Here is a 16,980-nt window from a genome sequence, read left to right on the forward strand (position 1 = left end):
TGTGCTATGGGGCAGTGCTGTGGGGCAACGCTATGCTATGGGGCAGGTCTGTGGGGCAGTGCTGTGCTATGGGGCAGGTCTATGGGGCAGGTCTATGGGGCAATGCTATGCTATGGGGCAGGGCTGTGCTATGGGGCAATGCTATGGGGCAATGCTATGCTATGGGGCAGGTCTATGGGGCAGTGCTGTGCTATGGGGCAGGGCTGTGCTATGGGGCAGCGCTGTGGGGCAACGCTATGCTATGGGGCAGGTCTATGGGGCAGGTCTATGGGGCAATGCTATGCTATGGGGCAGGGCTGTGCTATGGGGCAGGGCTGTGCTATGGCGCAGCGCTGTGGGGCAGCGCTATGCTATGGGACAGGTCTATGGGGCAGTGCTGTGCTATAGGGCAATGCTATGGGGCAGCGCTGTGGGGCAATGCTATGGTATGGGGCAGGTCTATGGGGCAATGCTATGCTATGGGGCAGGGCTGTGCTATGGGGCAATGCTATGGGGCAGCGCTGTGGGGCAACGCTATGCTATGGGGCAGGTCTATGGGGCAGTGCTATGGGGCAATGCTATGCTATGGGGCAGGGCTGTGCTATGGGGCAATGCTATGGGGCAGCGCTGTGGGGCAACGCTATGCTATGGGGCAGGTCTATGGGGCAGTGCTATGGGGCAGGTCTATGAGGCAGTGCTGTGGGGCAGAGCTATGGGACAGTGCTATGCTATGGGGCAGGGCTGTGCTATGGGGCAATGCTATGGGGCAGCGCTGTGGGGCAACGCTATGCTATGGGGCAGGTCTATGGGGCAGTGCTATGGGGCAATGCTATGCTATGGGGCAGGGCTGTGCTATGGGGCAATGCTATGGGGCAGCGCTGTGGGGCAACGCTATGCTATGGGGCAGGTCTATGGGGCAGTGCTATGGGGCAGGTCTATGAGGCAGTGCTGTGGGGCAGAGCTATGGGACAGTGCTATGCTATGGGGCAGTGCTATGGGGCAGTGCCATGCTATGGGGCAGCGCAAAACTATGGGGCAGTGCAATGGGGCAATGCTATGCTATGGGGCAGTGCTGTGTTATGGGGCAGGGCTGTGGGGCAGCGCTGTGTGGCAATGCTATGCTATAGGGCAATGCTATGGGTCAGTGCTGTGGGGCAGCGCTATGGGTCAGTGCTGTGGGGTAATGCTATGGGGTAGGTCCATGGGGCAGTCCTGTGCTATGGGGCAGTGCTATGGGGCAGAGCTATGGGGCAGTGCTATGCTATGGGGCAGTGCTATGGGACAGTGCTATGCTATGGGGCAGTGCAATGGGGCAATGCTATGCTATGGGGCAGTGCTGTGCTATGGGGCAATGCTATGCTATGGGGCAGCCCGATCCTCCCGGCCCCTCCCCCTTCACTTTCCACCAATCAGAGGCAGCGGCCGCCATGGGGCAGGGTTGGTTCCCCCCCCCCCCCCCCCAGCCCCCCGGCCCTGCCCCACGGCGCCCCCTGGATGTGGGGAGGACCCAGAGATGTGGGGGGGGGGGGGGCGCTGGTGCAGCCGCCGCTGTAGCGCCCCCTGGTGGAGGGGAGGACCCACAGGGGGAGGAGGAAACGACCCCCATAGCGACCCCCAACCTGCCCCATAGCGACCCCCAACCTGACCCATAGCGACCCCCAACCTGCCCCATAGCAACCCGCAGCCTGCCCCATAGCGACCCCCAACCTGCCCCACCCCCAACCTGCCCCATAGCGACCCCCAACCTGCCCCATAGCAACACGCAGCCTGCCCCATAGTGACCCCCAACCTGCCCCATAGAGATTCCAAGCCTGCCCCATAGCGACCCCCAACCTGCCCCATAGAGACTCCAAGCCTGCCCCATAGCGACCCCCAATCTGCCCCAGAGCGACCCCCAACCTGCCCCATAGTGACCCCCAAACTGCCCCATAGAGACTCCAAACCTGCCCCATAGCGACCCCCAATCTGCCCCATAGCGACCCCCAATCTGCCCCATAGCAACCCCCAGCCTGCCCCATAGCAACCCCCAGCCTGCCCCATAGCAACCCCCAACCTGCCCCATAGCAATCCCCAGCCTGCCCCATAGAGACTCCAAGCCTGCTATATAGAAATCTCCAGCCTGCCCCATAGTGACCCCAAACCACCCCATAGCGTCCCCAACCTGCCCCATAGTGACCCTAAACCTGCCCCATAGCAACCCCAATCTGCCCCATAGCGACTACAACCTGGTTGTAGCGACCCCAACCTGCCCCATAGCGACCCTAAACCTGCCCCATAGCAACCCCAACCTGCCCCACAGTGACCCCAAACCTGCCCCATAGCAACCCCAACCGGCCCCATAGTGACCCCCACCCCACTCTATAGCGACCCCAAACCTGACCCATAGCAACCCCAACCTGCCCCAGTGACCCCCAGCCCACTCCATAGCGACCCCAAACCTGCCCCATAGCAACCCCAACCTGCCCCATAGTGACCCCCAGCCTGCCCCATAGTGACCCCCAACCTGCCCCATAGCAACCCCAACCTGCCCCACAGTGACCCCCAGCCTGCTCCATAGCGACCCCAACCTGCCCCATAGCAACCCCATCCTGCCCCATAGTGACCCCAAACCTGCCCCATAGCGATCCCAACCTGCCCCATAGCGACCCTAAACCTGCCCCATAGCGACCCCAACCTGACCCACAGCGACCCCCAACCTGCCCCATAGTGACCCCCAACCTGACCCATAGCGACCCCCAACCTGCCCCATAGTGACCCCCAACCTGCCCCATAGCAACCCCCAGCCTGCCCCATAGAGACTCCAAGCCTGCTCTATAGAAATCTCCAGCCTGCCCCATAGTGACCCCAAACCACCCCATAGCATCCCCAACCCGCCCCATAGCGTCCCAAACCTGCCCCATAGCGACCCTAAACCTGCCCCATAGCAACCCCAACCTGCCCCATAGTGACCACAACCTGCTCGTAGTGATCCCAACCTGCCCCATAGCGACCCTAAACCTGCCCCATAGCGACCCCAACCTGACCCACAGCGACCCCCAACCTGCCCCATAGTGACCCCCAACCTGACCCATAGCGACCCCCAACCTGCCCCATAGTGACCCCCAACCTGCCCCATAGCAACCCCCAGCCTGCCCCATAGAGACTCCAAGCCTGCTCTATAGAAATCTCCAGCCTGCCCCATAGTGACCCCAAACCACCCCATAGCATCCCCAACCCGCCCCATAGCGTCCCAAACCTGCCCCATAGCGACCCTAAACCTGCCCCATAGCAACCCCAACCTGCCCCATAGTGACCACAACCTGCTCGTAGTGATCCCAACCTGCCCCATAGCGACCCTAAACCTGCCCCATAGCGACCCCAACCTGACCCACAGCGACCCCCAACCTGCCCCATAGTGACCCCCAACCTGACCCATAGCGACCCCCAACCTGCCCCATAGTGACCCCCAACCTGCCCCATAGCAACCCCCAGCCTGCCCCATAGAGACTCCAAGCCTGCTCTATAGAAATCTCCAGCCTGCCCCATAGTGACCCCAAACCACCCCATAGCATCCCCAACCCGCCCCATAGCGTCCCAAACCTGCCCCATAGCGACCCTAAACCTGCCCCATAGCAACCCCAACCTGCCCCATAGTGACCACAACCTGCTCGTAGTGATCCCAACCTGCCCCATAGCGACCCTAAACCTGCCCCATAGCGACCCCAACCTGACCCACAGCGACCCCCAACCTGCCCCATAGTGACCCCCAACCTGACCCATAGCGACCCCCAACCTGCCCCATAGTGACCCCCAACCTGCCCCATAGCAACCCCCAGCCTGCCCCATAGAGACTCCAAGCCTGCTCTATAGAAATCTCCAGCCTGCCCCATAGTGACCCCAAACCACCCCATAGCATCCCCAACCCGCCCCATAGCGTCCCAAACCTGCCCCATAGCGACCCTAAACCTGCCCCATAGCAACCCCAACCTGCCCCATAGTGACCACAACCTGCTCGTAGTGATCCCAACCTGCCCCATAGCGACCCTAAACCTGCCCCATAGCGACCCCAACCTGACCCACAGCGACCCCCAACCTGCCCCATAGCGACCCCCAACCTGCCCCATTGAGACTCCAAGCCTGCCCCATAGCGACCCCCAGCCTGCCCCATAGCAACCCCCAGCCTGCCCCATAGAGACTCCAAGCCTGCTCTATAGAAATCTCCAGCCTGCCCCATAGTGACCCCAAACCACCCCATAGCATCCCCAACCCGCCCCATAGCGTCCCAAACCTGCCCCATAGCGACCCTAAACCTGCCCCATAGCAACCCCAACCTGCCCCATAGTGACCACAACCTGCTCGTAGTGATCCCAACCTGCCCCATAGCGACCCTAAACCTGCCCCATAGCGACCCCAACCTGACCCACAGCGACCCCCAACCTGCCCCATAGTGACCCCCAACCTGACCCATAGCGACCCCCAACCTGCCCCATAGTGACCCCCAACCTGCCCCATAGCAACCCCCAGCCTGCCCCATAGAGACTCCAAGCCTGCTCTATAGAAATCTCCAGCCTGCCCCATAGTGAGCCCAAACCACCCCATAGCATCCCCAACCCGCCACATAGCGTCCCAAACCTGCCCCATAGCCACCCCAAACTGCCCCATAGTGACCCCAAACCTGCCCCATAGCAACCCCAAACCTGCCCCATAGCAACCCCAACCTGCCCCATAGCGACCCCAAACCTGCCCCATAGTGACCCCAACCTGCCCCATAGCAACCCCAACCTGCCCCATAGTGACCCTAAACCTGCCCCATAGCAACCCCAACCTGCCCCATAGCAACCCCAACCTGCCCCACAGTGACCCCCAGCCCGCTCTATAGCGACCCCAACCTGCCCCATAGTGACCCCAACCTGCCCCATAGCAACCCCAACCTGCCCCATAGTGACCCCAAACCTGCCCCATAGTGACCCCAACCTGCCCCATAGCAACCCCAAACCTGCCCCATAGTGACCCCAAACCTGCCCCATAGCGTCCCCAACCTGCCCCAGTGACCCCCAGCCCGCTCTATAGCGATCCCAACCTGCCCCATAGCAACCCCAACCTGCCCCATAGCGACCCCAACCTGCCCCATAGTGACCCCCAACCTGCCCCATAGCAACCCCAACCTGCCCCATAGCGACCCCCAGCCCGCTCTATAGCGACCCCAACCTGCCCCATAGTGACCCCAAACCTGCCCCATAGCAACCCCAACCTGCCCCATAGTGACCCCCAACCTGCCCCATAGCAACCCCAACCTGCCCCATAGCGACCCCAAACCTGCCCCATAGTGACCCCAACCTGCCCCATAGCAACCCCAACCTGCCCCATAGTGACCCTAAACCTGCCCCATAGCAACCCCAACCTGCCCCATAGCAACCCCAACCTGCCCCATAGTGACCCCCAGCCCGCTCTATAGCGACCCCAACCTGCCCCATAGTGACCCCAACCTGCCCCATAGCAACCCCAACCTGCCCCATAGCCACCCCAACCTGCCCCATAGCAACCCCAACCTGCCCCATAGTGACCCCAAACCTGCCCCATAGCGTCCCCAACCTGCCCCAGTGACCCCCAGCCCGCTCTATAGCGATCCCAACCTGCCCCATAGCGACCCTAAACCTGCCCCATAGCAACCCCAACCTGCCCCACAGTGACCCCCAGCCCGCTCCATAGCAACCCCAACCTGCCCCATAGCGACCCCAACCTGCCCCATAGTGACCCCCAACCTGCCCCATAGCAACCCGCAGCCTGCCCCATAGTGACCCCCAACCTGCCCCATAGCAACCCCAACCTGCCCCATAGTGACCCCAAACCTGCCCCATAGCAACCCCAACCTGCCCCACAGTGACCCCCAACCTGCTCTATAGCCACCCCAACCTGCCCCATAGTGACCCCAAACCTGCCCCATAGCAACCCCAACCTGCCCCATAGTGACCCCCCGCCTGCCCCATAGCAACCCCAACCTGCCCCATAGCGTCCCCAACCTGCCCCATAGCAACCCCAACCTGCCCCATAGCAACCCCAACCTGCCCCACAGTGACCCCCAGCCTGCTCTATAGCGACCCCAACCTGCCCCATAGCGACCCCAACCTGCCCCATAGTGACCCCAAACCTGCCCCATAGTGACCCCAACCTGCCCCATAGCGACCCCCAGCCCGCTCTATAGCGACCCCAACCTGCCCCATAGTGACCCCAAACCTGCCCCATAGCAACCCCAACCTGCCCCATAGTGACCCCCAACCTGCCCCATAGCAACCCCAACCTGCCCCATAGCGACCCCAAACCTGCCCCATAGTGACCCCAAACCTGCCCCATAGCGACCCCAACCTGCCCCATAGTGACCCCAAACCTGCCCCATAGCAACCCCAACCTGCCCCACAGTGACCCCCAGCCCGCTCTATAGCGACCCCAACCTGCCCCATAGTGACCCCAACCTGCCCCATAGTGACCCCAAACCTGCCCCATAGTGACCCCAACCTGCCCCATAGCAACCCCAAACCTGCCCCATAGTGACCCCAAACCTGCCCCATAGTGACCCCAAACCTGCCCCATAGCGTCCCCAACCTGCCCCAGTGACCCCCAGCCCGCTCTATAGCGATCCCAACCTGCCCCATAGCAACCCCAAACCTGCCCCATAGTGACCCCAACCTGCCCCATAGCAACCCCAAACCTGCCCCATAGTGACCCCAAACCTGCCCCATAGTGACCCCAAACCTGCCCCATAGCGTCCCCAACCTGCCCCAGTGACCCCCAGCCCGCTCTATAGCGATCCCAACCTGCCCCATAGCAATCCCAACCTGCCCCACAGTGACCCCCAGCCCGCTCCATAGCAACCCCAACCTGCCCCATAGCAACCCCAACCTGCCCCATAGCAACCCCAACCTGCCCCATAGCGACCCCCAACCTGCCCCATAGCAACCCCAACCTGCCCCATAGTGACCCCCAACCTGCCCCATAGCAACCCCAACCTGCCCCATAGCGACCCCAACCTGCCCCATAGTGACCCCAAACCTGCCCCATAGTGACCCCAACCTGCCCCATAGCGACCCCCAGCCCGCTCTATAGCGACCCCAACCTGCCACATAGTGACCCCAAACCTGCCCCATAGCAACCCCAACCTGCCCCATAGCCACCCCAACCTGCCCCACAGTGACCCCCACCCCGCTCTATAGTGACCCCAACCTGCCCCATAGCCACCCCAACCTGCCCCATAGCGACCCTAAACCTGCCCCATAGCAACTCCAACCTGCCCCAGTGACCCCCAGCCCGCTCTATAGTGACCCCAAACCTGCCCCACAGCAAACCCAACCTGCCCCATAGTGACCCCCAGCCCGCTCTATAGCGACCCCAAACCTGCCCCATAGCGACCCCCACCCTGCCCCATAACCAGGCCCCCATGAAGCAGCCTGGCTTTTCCTGTTTCTTTATAAAATGGGGGCACAGAAACATCACGAGGCTCAGTGTGGGGCTGGAATGTGTGGGGCAATGCGTGGGGTGATGTGGGGCAATGTGTGGGGTGATGTGGGGCAATGTGTGGGGTGATGTGGGGCAGAGCCCTCAGAAATGAGCCGTCACTCGGTCGATCTCCAAGAGGTCGTCCAGGATCTGGTTGGGGGGAGGAAGAGGCATCAGTGACCCACAGCGGGGGAGGGGGGATGTGGGGCAGAGCCCACCCCTAGGTCCCTGTCCCACAGCCCCATAGCCCAGCCCCACGGTGTCCCCAGCCCCACATCTTTGCATCTCCATAGCCCTGCCCCATATCCCCCCCCCCCCATCCAGCCCCATGGCGCAGCCCCACATTCCTGCCCCATAGCCCAGGCCCAACCTCCCCCCCGCTCCCCATCTCGGGGGTGCTGCCACCATGTCCCCCCCCATGTCCCCCTCCCTCCCCCCCCCATCTCTGGGGTGCCCCTCCCCCCCATGTCCGCTGCCCCCCCATTTCCCCCCTCTCCCCCATCCCCCATCATGCCCCTCCCCCCTCCCCATCTCAGAGGTTGTGCCCCCATCAACCCCCCATGTCCCCCCTCCCCTTCGCCCCTCCCCATCTCGGTGCTGCCCCTCCCCCCCCATCCACCATCACGCCCCTCCCCCATTCCCCCCTCCCCATCTCAGGGGTGGTGTTCCCCTCCCCCCCCCCCCCCCCCGAGGTGCTGCCCCCATCCCCTTCCCCCCTCCCCCCATCTCGGTGCTGCCCCTTCCCCATCACCTCCCCCATTCCCCCCTCCCCATCTCGGTGCGACCCCCCCTCCCCCTCCCCCCCATCTCGGTGCCCCCCTCCCCCATACTCTCCCCTCCCCCCATCTCGGTGCCCCTCCCCCCCCTCACCATCTCGGGGGTGCTGCCCCATCCCCCCCCCAATGCCCCTCCCCCATTCCCCTCTCCCCCCCCCCCCATCTCGGTGCTGCCCCTCCCCCATCCCCCCCCCCATCCCCCCCAATGCCCCTCCCCCATTCCCCTCCCCTCCCCCCTCCCCATCTCCGGGGTGCTGCCCCCTCCCCTCCCCCCTCCCCATTTCTGGGGTGCTCCCTCCCCTCCCCCATTCCCCCTCGTTGCTGCCCCTCCCCCCTCCCCATCTCTGGGGTGCTGCCCCCATCCCCCCCGCCAATGCCCCTCCCCCATTCCCCTCTCCCCCCCCCCATCTCGTTGCTGCCCCTCCCCCATCTCCCCCCATTCCCCTCCCCTCCCCCCCTCGCTGCCCCTCCCCCCTCCCCATCTCTGGGGTGCTCCCTCCCCCCCCCCCCTTCCCCTCCCCTCCCCCCCTCGTTGCCTCCCCTCCCCCCTCCTCATCTCTGGGGTGGTCCCTCCCCTCCCCCCCCGTTCCCCTCTCCACCCCCCTCCCCATCTCCGGGGTGCCCCCTCCCCTCCCCCCTCCCCCCTCGCTGCCCCTCCCCCCTCCCCATCTCTGGGGTGCTCCCCCCCCCCTCGCTCCCTCCCCTCCCCCCCTCGCTGCCGCCCCTCCCCCCTCACCATCTCTGGGGTGCTGCCCCCATTCCCCTCCCCTCCCCCCTCCCCATCTCTGGGGTGCCCCCATTCCCCTCCCCCCCTCGTTGCCTCCCCTCCCCCCTCCCCTCCCCCCCTCGCTGCCGCCCCTCCCCCCTCACCATCTCGGGTGTGGTCCCAATTTTCTTGGCCACCTCCCCCCTCTCCATGGCGCTGAGCTGCAGGAACCGGGCCAGGAGCTCCCCGTCCAGGACGTTCCGCACCGCGTTCTGCAGCGCGCGGCGCCCGGCCTGGAGCAGCCTGCAGGGGGCGCCCTCGCGTCACTGCCCCATAGACCCCAGCCCCACAGCGCCCGCCCCACAGCTGCCCCACAGCCCCATAGCCCCCAGCCCCACAGCGCCCGCCCCACAGCTGCCCCACAGCCCCCGCCCTCGCGTCACCACCCCACAGCTGCCCCACAGCTGCCCCACAGCCACTGCCCTCGCGTCACCGCCCCACAGCGCCCCACAGCTGCCCCACGGCCACCGCCCCACAGCTGCCCCACAGCCACCGCCCCACAGCCACCGCCCTCGCATCACCGCCCCACAGCTGCCCCACAGCCCCCGCCCCACATCCCCCGCCCCACAGCTGCCCCATAGCCCCCAGCCCCACAGCGCCCCACAGCCACAGCCCCACAGCCCCCGCCCTCGCGTCACTGCCCCATAGACCCCAGCCCCACAGCCACTGCCCCACAGCCACCACCCTCACGTCACTGCCCCATAGCTGCCCCACAGCTGCCCCACAGCCACCGCCCTCGCGTCACCACCCCATAGCGCCCGCCCCACAGCTGCCCCACAGCCACTGCCCCACAGCTGCCCCACAGCCACCGCCCTCGCGTCACCGCCCCACAGCCCCCGCCCCACAGCCCCCGCCCCACAGCTGCCCCACAGTCACCGCCCCATAGCCCCCAGCCCCACAGCTGCCCCACAGCCACTGCCCCACAGCCACAGCCCCATAGCTGCCCCACAGCCACCGCCCCACGGCCACCGCCCTCGCGTCACCGCCCCACAGCTGCCCCATAGCCCCCAGCCCCACAGCTGCCTCACAGCTGCCCCACAGCCACTGCCCCACAGCTGCCCCACAGCCACAGCCCTCGCATCACCACCCCATAGCCCCTGCCCCACAGCCACAGCCCCACAGCCACCGCCCCACAGCCCCCACCCTCGCGTCACCGCCCCACAGCCCCCGCCCTTGCGTCACCACCCCACAGCTGCCCCACAGCCCCCACCCCACAGCCTCCAGCCCCACAGCCCCCGCCCCACAGCCCCCACCCCACAGCCACCGCCCTCGCGTCACCGCCCCACAGCCCCCGCCCCACAGCCCCCGCCCCACAGCGCCTATGGGGAAACTGCTGTGGGGCAGCTATGGGGGGGCGCTGGGGGGGGGGTCTCTGTGGGGCCGCTATGGGTCTCTGTGGGGTCTCTGTGGGACCCCTATGGGGCGCTGTGGGACCGCTATGGGGCGCTGGGGGTTGTCTCTGTGGGGCCGCTATGGGGCGCTGTGGGGTCTCTATGGGACTGCTATGGGGCTCTGTGGGGCTCTATGGGGATCTATGGGACCACTATGGGGTGCTGGGGAGTCTCTGTGGGGCCGCTAGGGGGGCTCTGTGGGGGTCTATGGGGATGCTATGGGGCTCTGTGCGGCTCTATGGGACCACTATGGGGCTCTGTGGGGTCTCTATGGGACCACTATGGGGCTCTGTGCGGCTCTATGGGACTGCTGTGGGGTGCTGGGGGGTCTCTGTGTGGCTCTGTGGGACCGCTATGGGGCTCTGTGTGGCTCTGTGGGACCGCTATGGGGCGCTGTGGGGTCTCTATGGGGCGCTGGGGGGGTCTCTGTGGGGCCGCTATGGGGCACTGTGAGGTATCTATGGGGATCTATGGGACCACTATGGGGTTCTGTGGGGATCTATGGGACCGCTATGGGCACTGGGGGGGTCTCTATGGGGGGTCTATGGGGCCACTATGGGGCTCTATGGGACCGCTATGGGGCTCTATGGGGCTCTGAGGGGACTCTGTGGGACCGCTATGGGGCTCTGTGCGGCTCTATGGGGATCTATGGGGTCGTTAGGGGGGCGCTGGGCGGTCTCTGTGGGGATCTATGGGACCCCTATGGGGCGCTGTGGGGTCTCTATGGGGATATATGGGAGCACTATGGGGCTCTGTGGGGGTCTATGGGACCCCTATGGGGCGCTGTGGGGTCTCTATGGGGATATATGGGAGCACTATGGGGCTCTGTGGGGGTCTATGGGGCCACTATGGGGCGCTCTGTGGGGTCTCTGTGGGGCCACCAGGGGGCGCTGGGGGGGTCTCTGTGGGGATCTATGGGACCACTATGGGGCACTGGGGGGGTCTCTGTGGGGTCACTATGGGGCTCTGTGGGGTCTCTATGCGGCTCTGCGGGACCGCTATAGGGCGCTGTGGGGTCTCTATGTGTCCCTATGGGTCTCTATGGGTCTCTATGGGCGCTATATGCCACTATGCGGCTCTGTGGGACCGCTATAGGGCGCTGTGGGGTCTCTATGTGTCCCTATGGGTCTCTATGGGTCTCTATGGGTCCCTATGGGTCTCTATGTGTCTCTATGGGTCTCTATGGGTCGCTATGGGTCTCTATGGTCTCTATGGGTCTCTATGGGTCTCTATGGTCCCTATGGGTCTCTATGTGTCTCTATGGGTCTCTATGGTCCCTATGGGTCTCTATGGGTCTCTATGGGTCTCTATGGGTCTCTATGGTCTCTATGGGTCTCTATGGGTCTCTATGGGTCTCTATGGTCTCTATGGGTCTCTATGGTCTCTATGGGTCTCTATGGGTCTCTATGGGTCTCTATGGGTCTCTATGGTCTCTATGGTCCCTATGGGTCTCTATGGGTCTCTATGTGTCCCTATGGTCCCTATGGGTCGCTATGGGGCGCAGCGGGTACCTGTACGCGCGGGGGTTGAGCCCCGCGAGGTGGGGCAGGGCGGTGCTGAGCACTGGGGTCTCTATGGGTCTCTATGGTCTCTATGGGTCTCTATGGGTCTCTATGGGTGCTATGGGTCTCTATGGGTCTCTATGGGTCTCTATGGTCTCTATGGGTCTCTATGGGTGCTATGGGTCTCTATGGGTCTCTATGGGTCTCTATGGGTCTCTATGGGTCTCTATGGTCTCTATGGGTCTCTATGGGTCTCTATGGGTCTCTATGTGTCTCTATGGGTCCCTATGGGTCTCTATGGGTCTCTATGGGTCTCTATGGTGTCTATGGGTCTCTATGGGTCTCTATGAGTCTCTATGGGTCTCTATGGGTCTCTATGGTGTCTATGGGTCTCTATGGTCTCTATGGGTCTCTATGGTCTCTATGGGTCTCTATGGGTCTCTATGTGTCCCTATGGGTCTCTATGGGTCTCTATGGGTCTCTATGGGTCTCTATGGGTCTCTATGGGTCCCTATGGGTCCCTATGGGTCTCTATGGGTCCCTATGGTCTCTATGGGTCTCTATGGGTCTCTATGGGTGTCTATGGGTCTCTATGGGTCTCTATGGGTCCCTATGGGTCCCTATGGGTCTCTATGGGTCTCTATGGGTCTCTATGGGTCTCTATGGGTCTCTATGGGTCCCTATGGTCCCTATGGGTCTCTATGGGTCTCTATGGGTCTCTATGGGTCTCTATGGGTCTCTATGGGTCTCTATGGTCTCTATGGTCTCTATGGGTCTCTATGGGTCCCTATGGTCCCTATGGGTCGCTATGGGGCGCAGCGGGTACCTGTACGCGCGGGGGTTGAGCCCTGCGAGGTGGGGCAGGGCGGTGCTGAGCACTGGGGTCTCTATGGGTCCCTATGGGTCTCTATGGGTCTCTATGGGTCTCTATGGGTCTCTATGGGTGCTATGGGTCTCTATGGTCTCTATGGGTCTCTATGGGTCTCTATGGGTCTCTATGGTCTCTATGGGTCCCTATGGGTCTCTATGGGTCTCTATGGGTCTCTATGGGTCCCTATGGGTCTCTATGGGTCTCTATGGGTCCCTATGGGTCTCTATGGGTCTCTATGGGTCCCTATGGGTCTCTATGGTCTCTATGGGTCCCTATGGGTCTCTATGGGTCCCTATGGTCTCTATGGGTCCCTATGGGTCTCTATGGGTCTCTATGGGTCCCTATGGGTCTCTATGGGTCTCTATGGTCCCTATGGGTCTCTATGGGTCTCTATGGGTGCTATGGGTCGCTATGGGTCGCTCTGGGGCGCAGCGGGTACCTGTACGCGCGGGGGTTGAGCCCCGCGAGGTGGGGCAGGGCGGTGCTGAGCGCGTTCTGCAGCATGAGCAGCCGCCGGTAGGGTTTCTCCTGTGTGCAGTGGGTCCCTATGGGGCTCTATGGGTCTCTATGGTCCCTATGGGTCTCTATGGGTCTCTATGGTCTCTATGGGTCTCTATGGGCTCTATGGGTCTCTATGGGTCCCTATGGGTCTCTATGGGTCCCTATGGGTCCCTATGGGTCCCTATGGGTCCCTATGGGTCTCTATGGGTCTCTATGGTCTCTATGGGTCCCTATGGGTCCCTATGGGTCTCTATGGGTCTCTATGGGTCTCTATGGGTCTCTATGGGTCCCTATGGTCTCTATGGGTCTCTATGGGTCTCTATGGGTCTCTATGGGTCTCTATGGGTCTCTATGGTCCCTATGGGTCGCTCTGGGGCGCAGCGGGTACCTGTACGCGCGGGGGTTGAGCCCCGCGAGGTGGGGCAGGGCGGTGCTGAGCACTGGGGTCTCTATGGGTCTCTATGGGTCTCTATGGGTCCCTATGGGTCTCTATGGGTCTCTATGGGTCTCTATGGTCTCTATGTGTCCCTATGGGTCTCTATGGGTCTCTATGGGTCTCTATGGGTCCCTATGGGTCCCTATGGGTCTCTATGGGTCGCTATGGTCTCTATGGGTCTCTATGGGTCTCTATGGGTCTCTATGGGTCTCTATGGGTCTCTATGGGTCGCTCTGGGGCGCAGCGGGTACCTGTACGCGCGGGGGTTGAGCCCCGCGAGGTGGGGCAGGGCGGTGCTGAGCACTGGGGTCTCTATGGGTCTCTATGGGTCTCTATGGGTCCCTATGGGTCTCTATGGGTCTCTATGGGTCTCTATGGGGTCTCTATGGGGTCTCTATGGGTCTCTATGGGTCTCTATGGGTCTCTATGGGTCTCTATGGGTCTCTATGGGTCCCTATGGGTCTCTATGGGTCTCTATGGGTCTCTATGGTCTCTATGTGTCCCTATGGGTCTCTATGGGTCTCTATGGGTCTCTATGGGTCCCTATGGGTCCCTATGGGTCTCTATGGGTCGCTATGGTCTCTATGGGTCTCTATGGGTCTCTATGGGTCTCTATGGGTCTCTATGGTCTCTATGGGTCTCTATGGGTCTCTATGGGTCTCTATGGGTCTCTATGGGTCTCTATGGGTCTCTATGGTCCCTATGGGTCGCTCTGGGGCGCAGCGGGTACCTGTACGCGCGGGGGTTGAGCCCCGCGAGGTGGGGCAGGGCGGTGCTGAGCGCGTTCTGCAGCATGAGCAGCCGCCGGTAGGGTTTCTCCTGCATGGGGAGGAGCAGCCCCAGGGCCCCGTCCAGGGTGGCTGGGGGGGGAGGGGGGAGGGGGGAGGGGGGAGGGGAGAACGGGGGGTCAGTGTGGGGGCATGGGGGTCAGCAGGGGGAGGGGGGACAGGGGTCAGCATGGGGTCATGGGGGTTAGTGTGGGGTCATGGGGGTTAGCGTGGGGTCATGGGGGTCAGTGCAGGGTCATGGGGGTCACAGCGAGGTCAGCGTGGGGTCATGGGGGTCAGCGGGGGGAGGGGAGAAAGGGTCAGCATGGGGTCATAGGGGTCAGTGTGGGGGCATGGGGGTCACAGCGAGGTCAGTGTGGGGTCATGGGGGTCAGTGTGGGGGCATGGGAGTCAGGGTGGGGTCATGGGAGTCACAGCGAGGTCACCGTGGGGTCATGGGGGTCAGCGGGGGGGAGGGGAGAAGGGGGTCAGTGTGGGGGCATGGGGGTCAGGGTGGGGTCATGGGGTCAGCACGGGGTCATGGGGGTCACAGCGAGGTCATGGGGGTCAGCATGGGGTCATGGGGGTCACTGAGGGGTCATGGGGGTCACTGAGGGGTCATGGAGGTCAGAGCAAGGTCAGGGTGGGGTCATGGGGGTCAGGGTGGGGTCATGGGGGTCAGTGTGGGGTCATGGGGGTCACAGCGAGGTCAGCGTGGGGTCATGGGGGTCACCGTGGGGTCATGGGGGTCATCGGGGGGAGGGGAGAAGGGAGGGTCAGCGTGGGGTCATGGGGGTCAGCGTGGGGTCATGGGGGTCAGCGTGGGGTCATGGGGGTCAGTGCGGGGTCATCGGGGTCAGCGTGGGGTCATGGGGGTCAGTGCGGGGTCATCGGGGTCAGCGTGGGGTCATGGGGGTCAGTGCGGGGTCATGGGGGTCACAGCGAGGTCAGCGTGGGGTCATGGGGGTCAGCGGGGGGAGATGGGGGTCAGCGTGGGGTCATGGGGGTCAGCGTGGGGTCATGGGGGTCAGCGTGGGGGCATGGGGGTCACAGCGAGGTCATCATGGGGTCATGGGGGTCACTGTGGGGTCATGGGGGTCAGCACGAGGTCAGTGCGGGGTCATGGGGGTCAGTGCAGGGTCATGGGGGTCACAGCGAGGTCAGCGTGGGGTCATGGGGTTCACCATGGGGTCAGCATGGGGTCATGGGGGTCAGCGGGGGGAGGGGAGATGGGGGTCAGCGCATGGTCATGGGGGTCAGTGTAGGGTCATGGGGGTCACAGCAAGGTCAGCATGGGGTCATGGGGGTCAGCGGGGGGTCTTGGGGGTCAGCGCGGGGTCATGGGGGTCAGCGTGGGGTCATGGGGGTCATCGCCGGGTCATGGGGGTCACAGCGAGGTCAGTGTGGGATCATGGGGGTCAGCGGGGGGAGGGGAGATGGGGGTCAGTGTGGGGTCATGGGGGTCAGCGTGGGGGCATGGGGGTCAACGCGGGGTCATGGGGGTCATTGTGGGGTCATGGGGGTCACAGCGAGGTCAGCGTGGGGTCATGGGGTGTGTCACATGGGGGGTTGGTTACATGGGGGTGGGGAAGGGGGCGTGTCCATACCGAACCACGTGACATGGCACTGGTCCCATAGGACACAATGTTGGGATCACATGGGGGGGTTGGTCACATGGGGGGTTGGTCACATGGGAGGGGTCACATGGGGGGGCGTAAGGGGGCGTGTCCATACCAAACCACGTGACGTGGCGCTGGTCCCATAGGACACAATGGGGGATCACATGGGGGGGGTTGGTCACATGGGGGGTTGGTCACATGGGGGGGGGGGGGTTAGGGGGCGTGTCCATACCGAACCACGTGACGTGGCGCTGGTCCCAGGCGCTCCCCCGCCGGGCCCCGCCCTCCCCTCCCCCCCGGCAGCGGGTCCTCCAGAACGCGTTCACGCGCGCCCCCACGTGGAAGTCGGCGCGGCGGAGCAGGCGCAGCCCCCCCAGGCTCTCCTTGGCTGCCAATGGGAGAGCAGCGCGGCGGCACGTGACCACACACCACCCAGTGCGTCACGTGATCCCACATCCCATCCCATCCATCCCATCCCATCCCATCCATCCCATCCCATCCATCCCATCCCATCCATCCCATCCCATCCCATCCATCCCATCCCATCCCATCCCATCCCATCCCATCCATCCCATCCCATCCCATCCCATCCATCCCATCCATCCCATCCCATCCCATCCCATCCCATCCCATCCATCCCATCCCATCCCATCCATCCCATCCATCCCATCCCATCCCATCCCATCCCATCCACCCCATCCCATCCCATCCATCCCATCCATCCCATCCCATCAATCCCATCCCATCCGGCGCGGCGGAGCAGGCGCAGCCCCCCCAGGCTCTCCTTGGCTGCCAATGGGAGAGCAGCGCGGCGGCACGTGACCACACGCCACCCAGTGCGTCACGTGATCCCACATCCCATCCCATCCCATCCCATCCCATCCCATCCCATCCCATCCATC

The 16,980-nt window shown here is 63.7% G+C and overlaps 1 protein-coding gene across 1 annotated transcript; it reads right to left on the reverse strand.

Annotated features, from left to right (window-relative positions):
* Nucleotides 1–7,403: 7,403 nt before the first annotated feature.
* Nucleotides 7,404–16,473, reverse strand: LOC134156684 (cleavage and polyadenylation specificity factor subunit 1-like; the record flags this gene model as incomplete). The annotated part of the gene is made up of 4 exons (XM_062604957.1): nt 7,404–7,599; nt 9,096–9,234; nt 14,423–14,552; nt 16,311–16,473. Coding segments are annotated over 4 exons (480 nt in total), but the record flags the coding sequence as incomplete, so codon positions are not given.
* Between the last annotated feature and the right edge of the window lie 507 nt (nt 16,474–16,980).

The sequence above is a fragment of the Pezoporus occidentalis genome, unplaced genomic scaffold (genome assembly GCF_034315485.1).
Source record: "Pezoporus occidentalis ecotype Australia unplaced genomic scaffold, CSIRO_AGI_Poc_V1 ctg892, whole genome shotgun sequence".
NCBI lineage: Eukaryota > Metazoa > Chordata > Aves > Psittaciformes > Psittacidae > Pezoporus > Pezoporus occidentalis.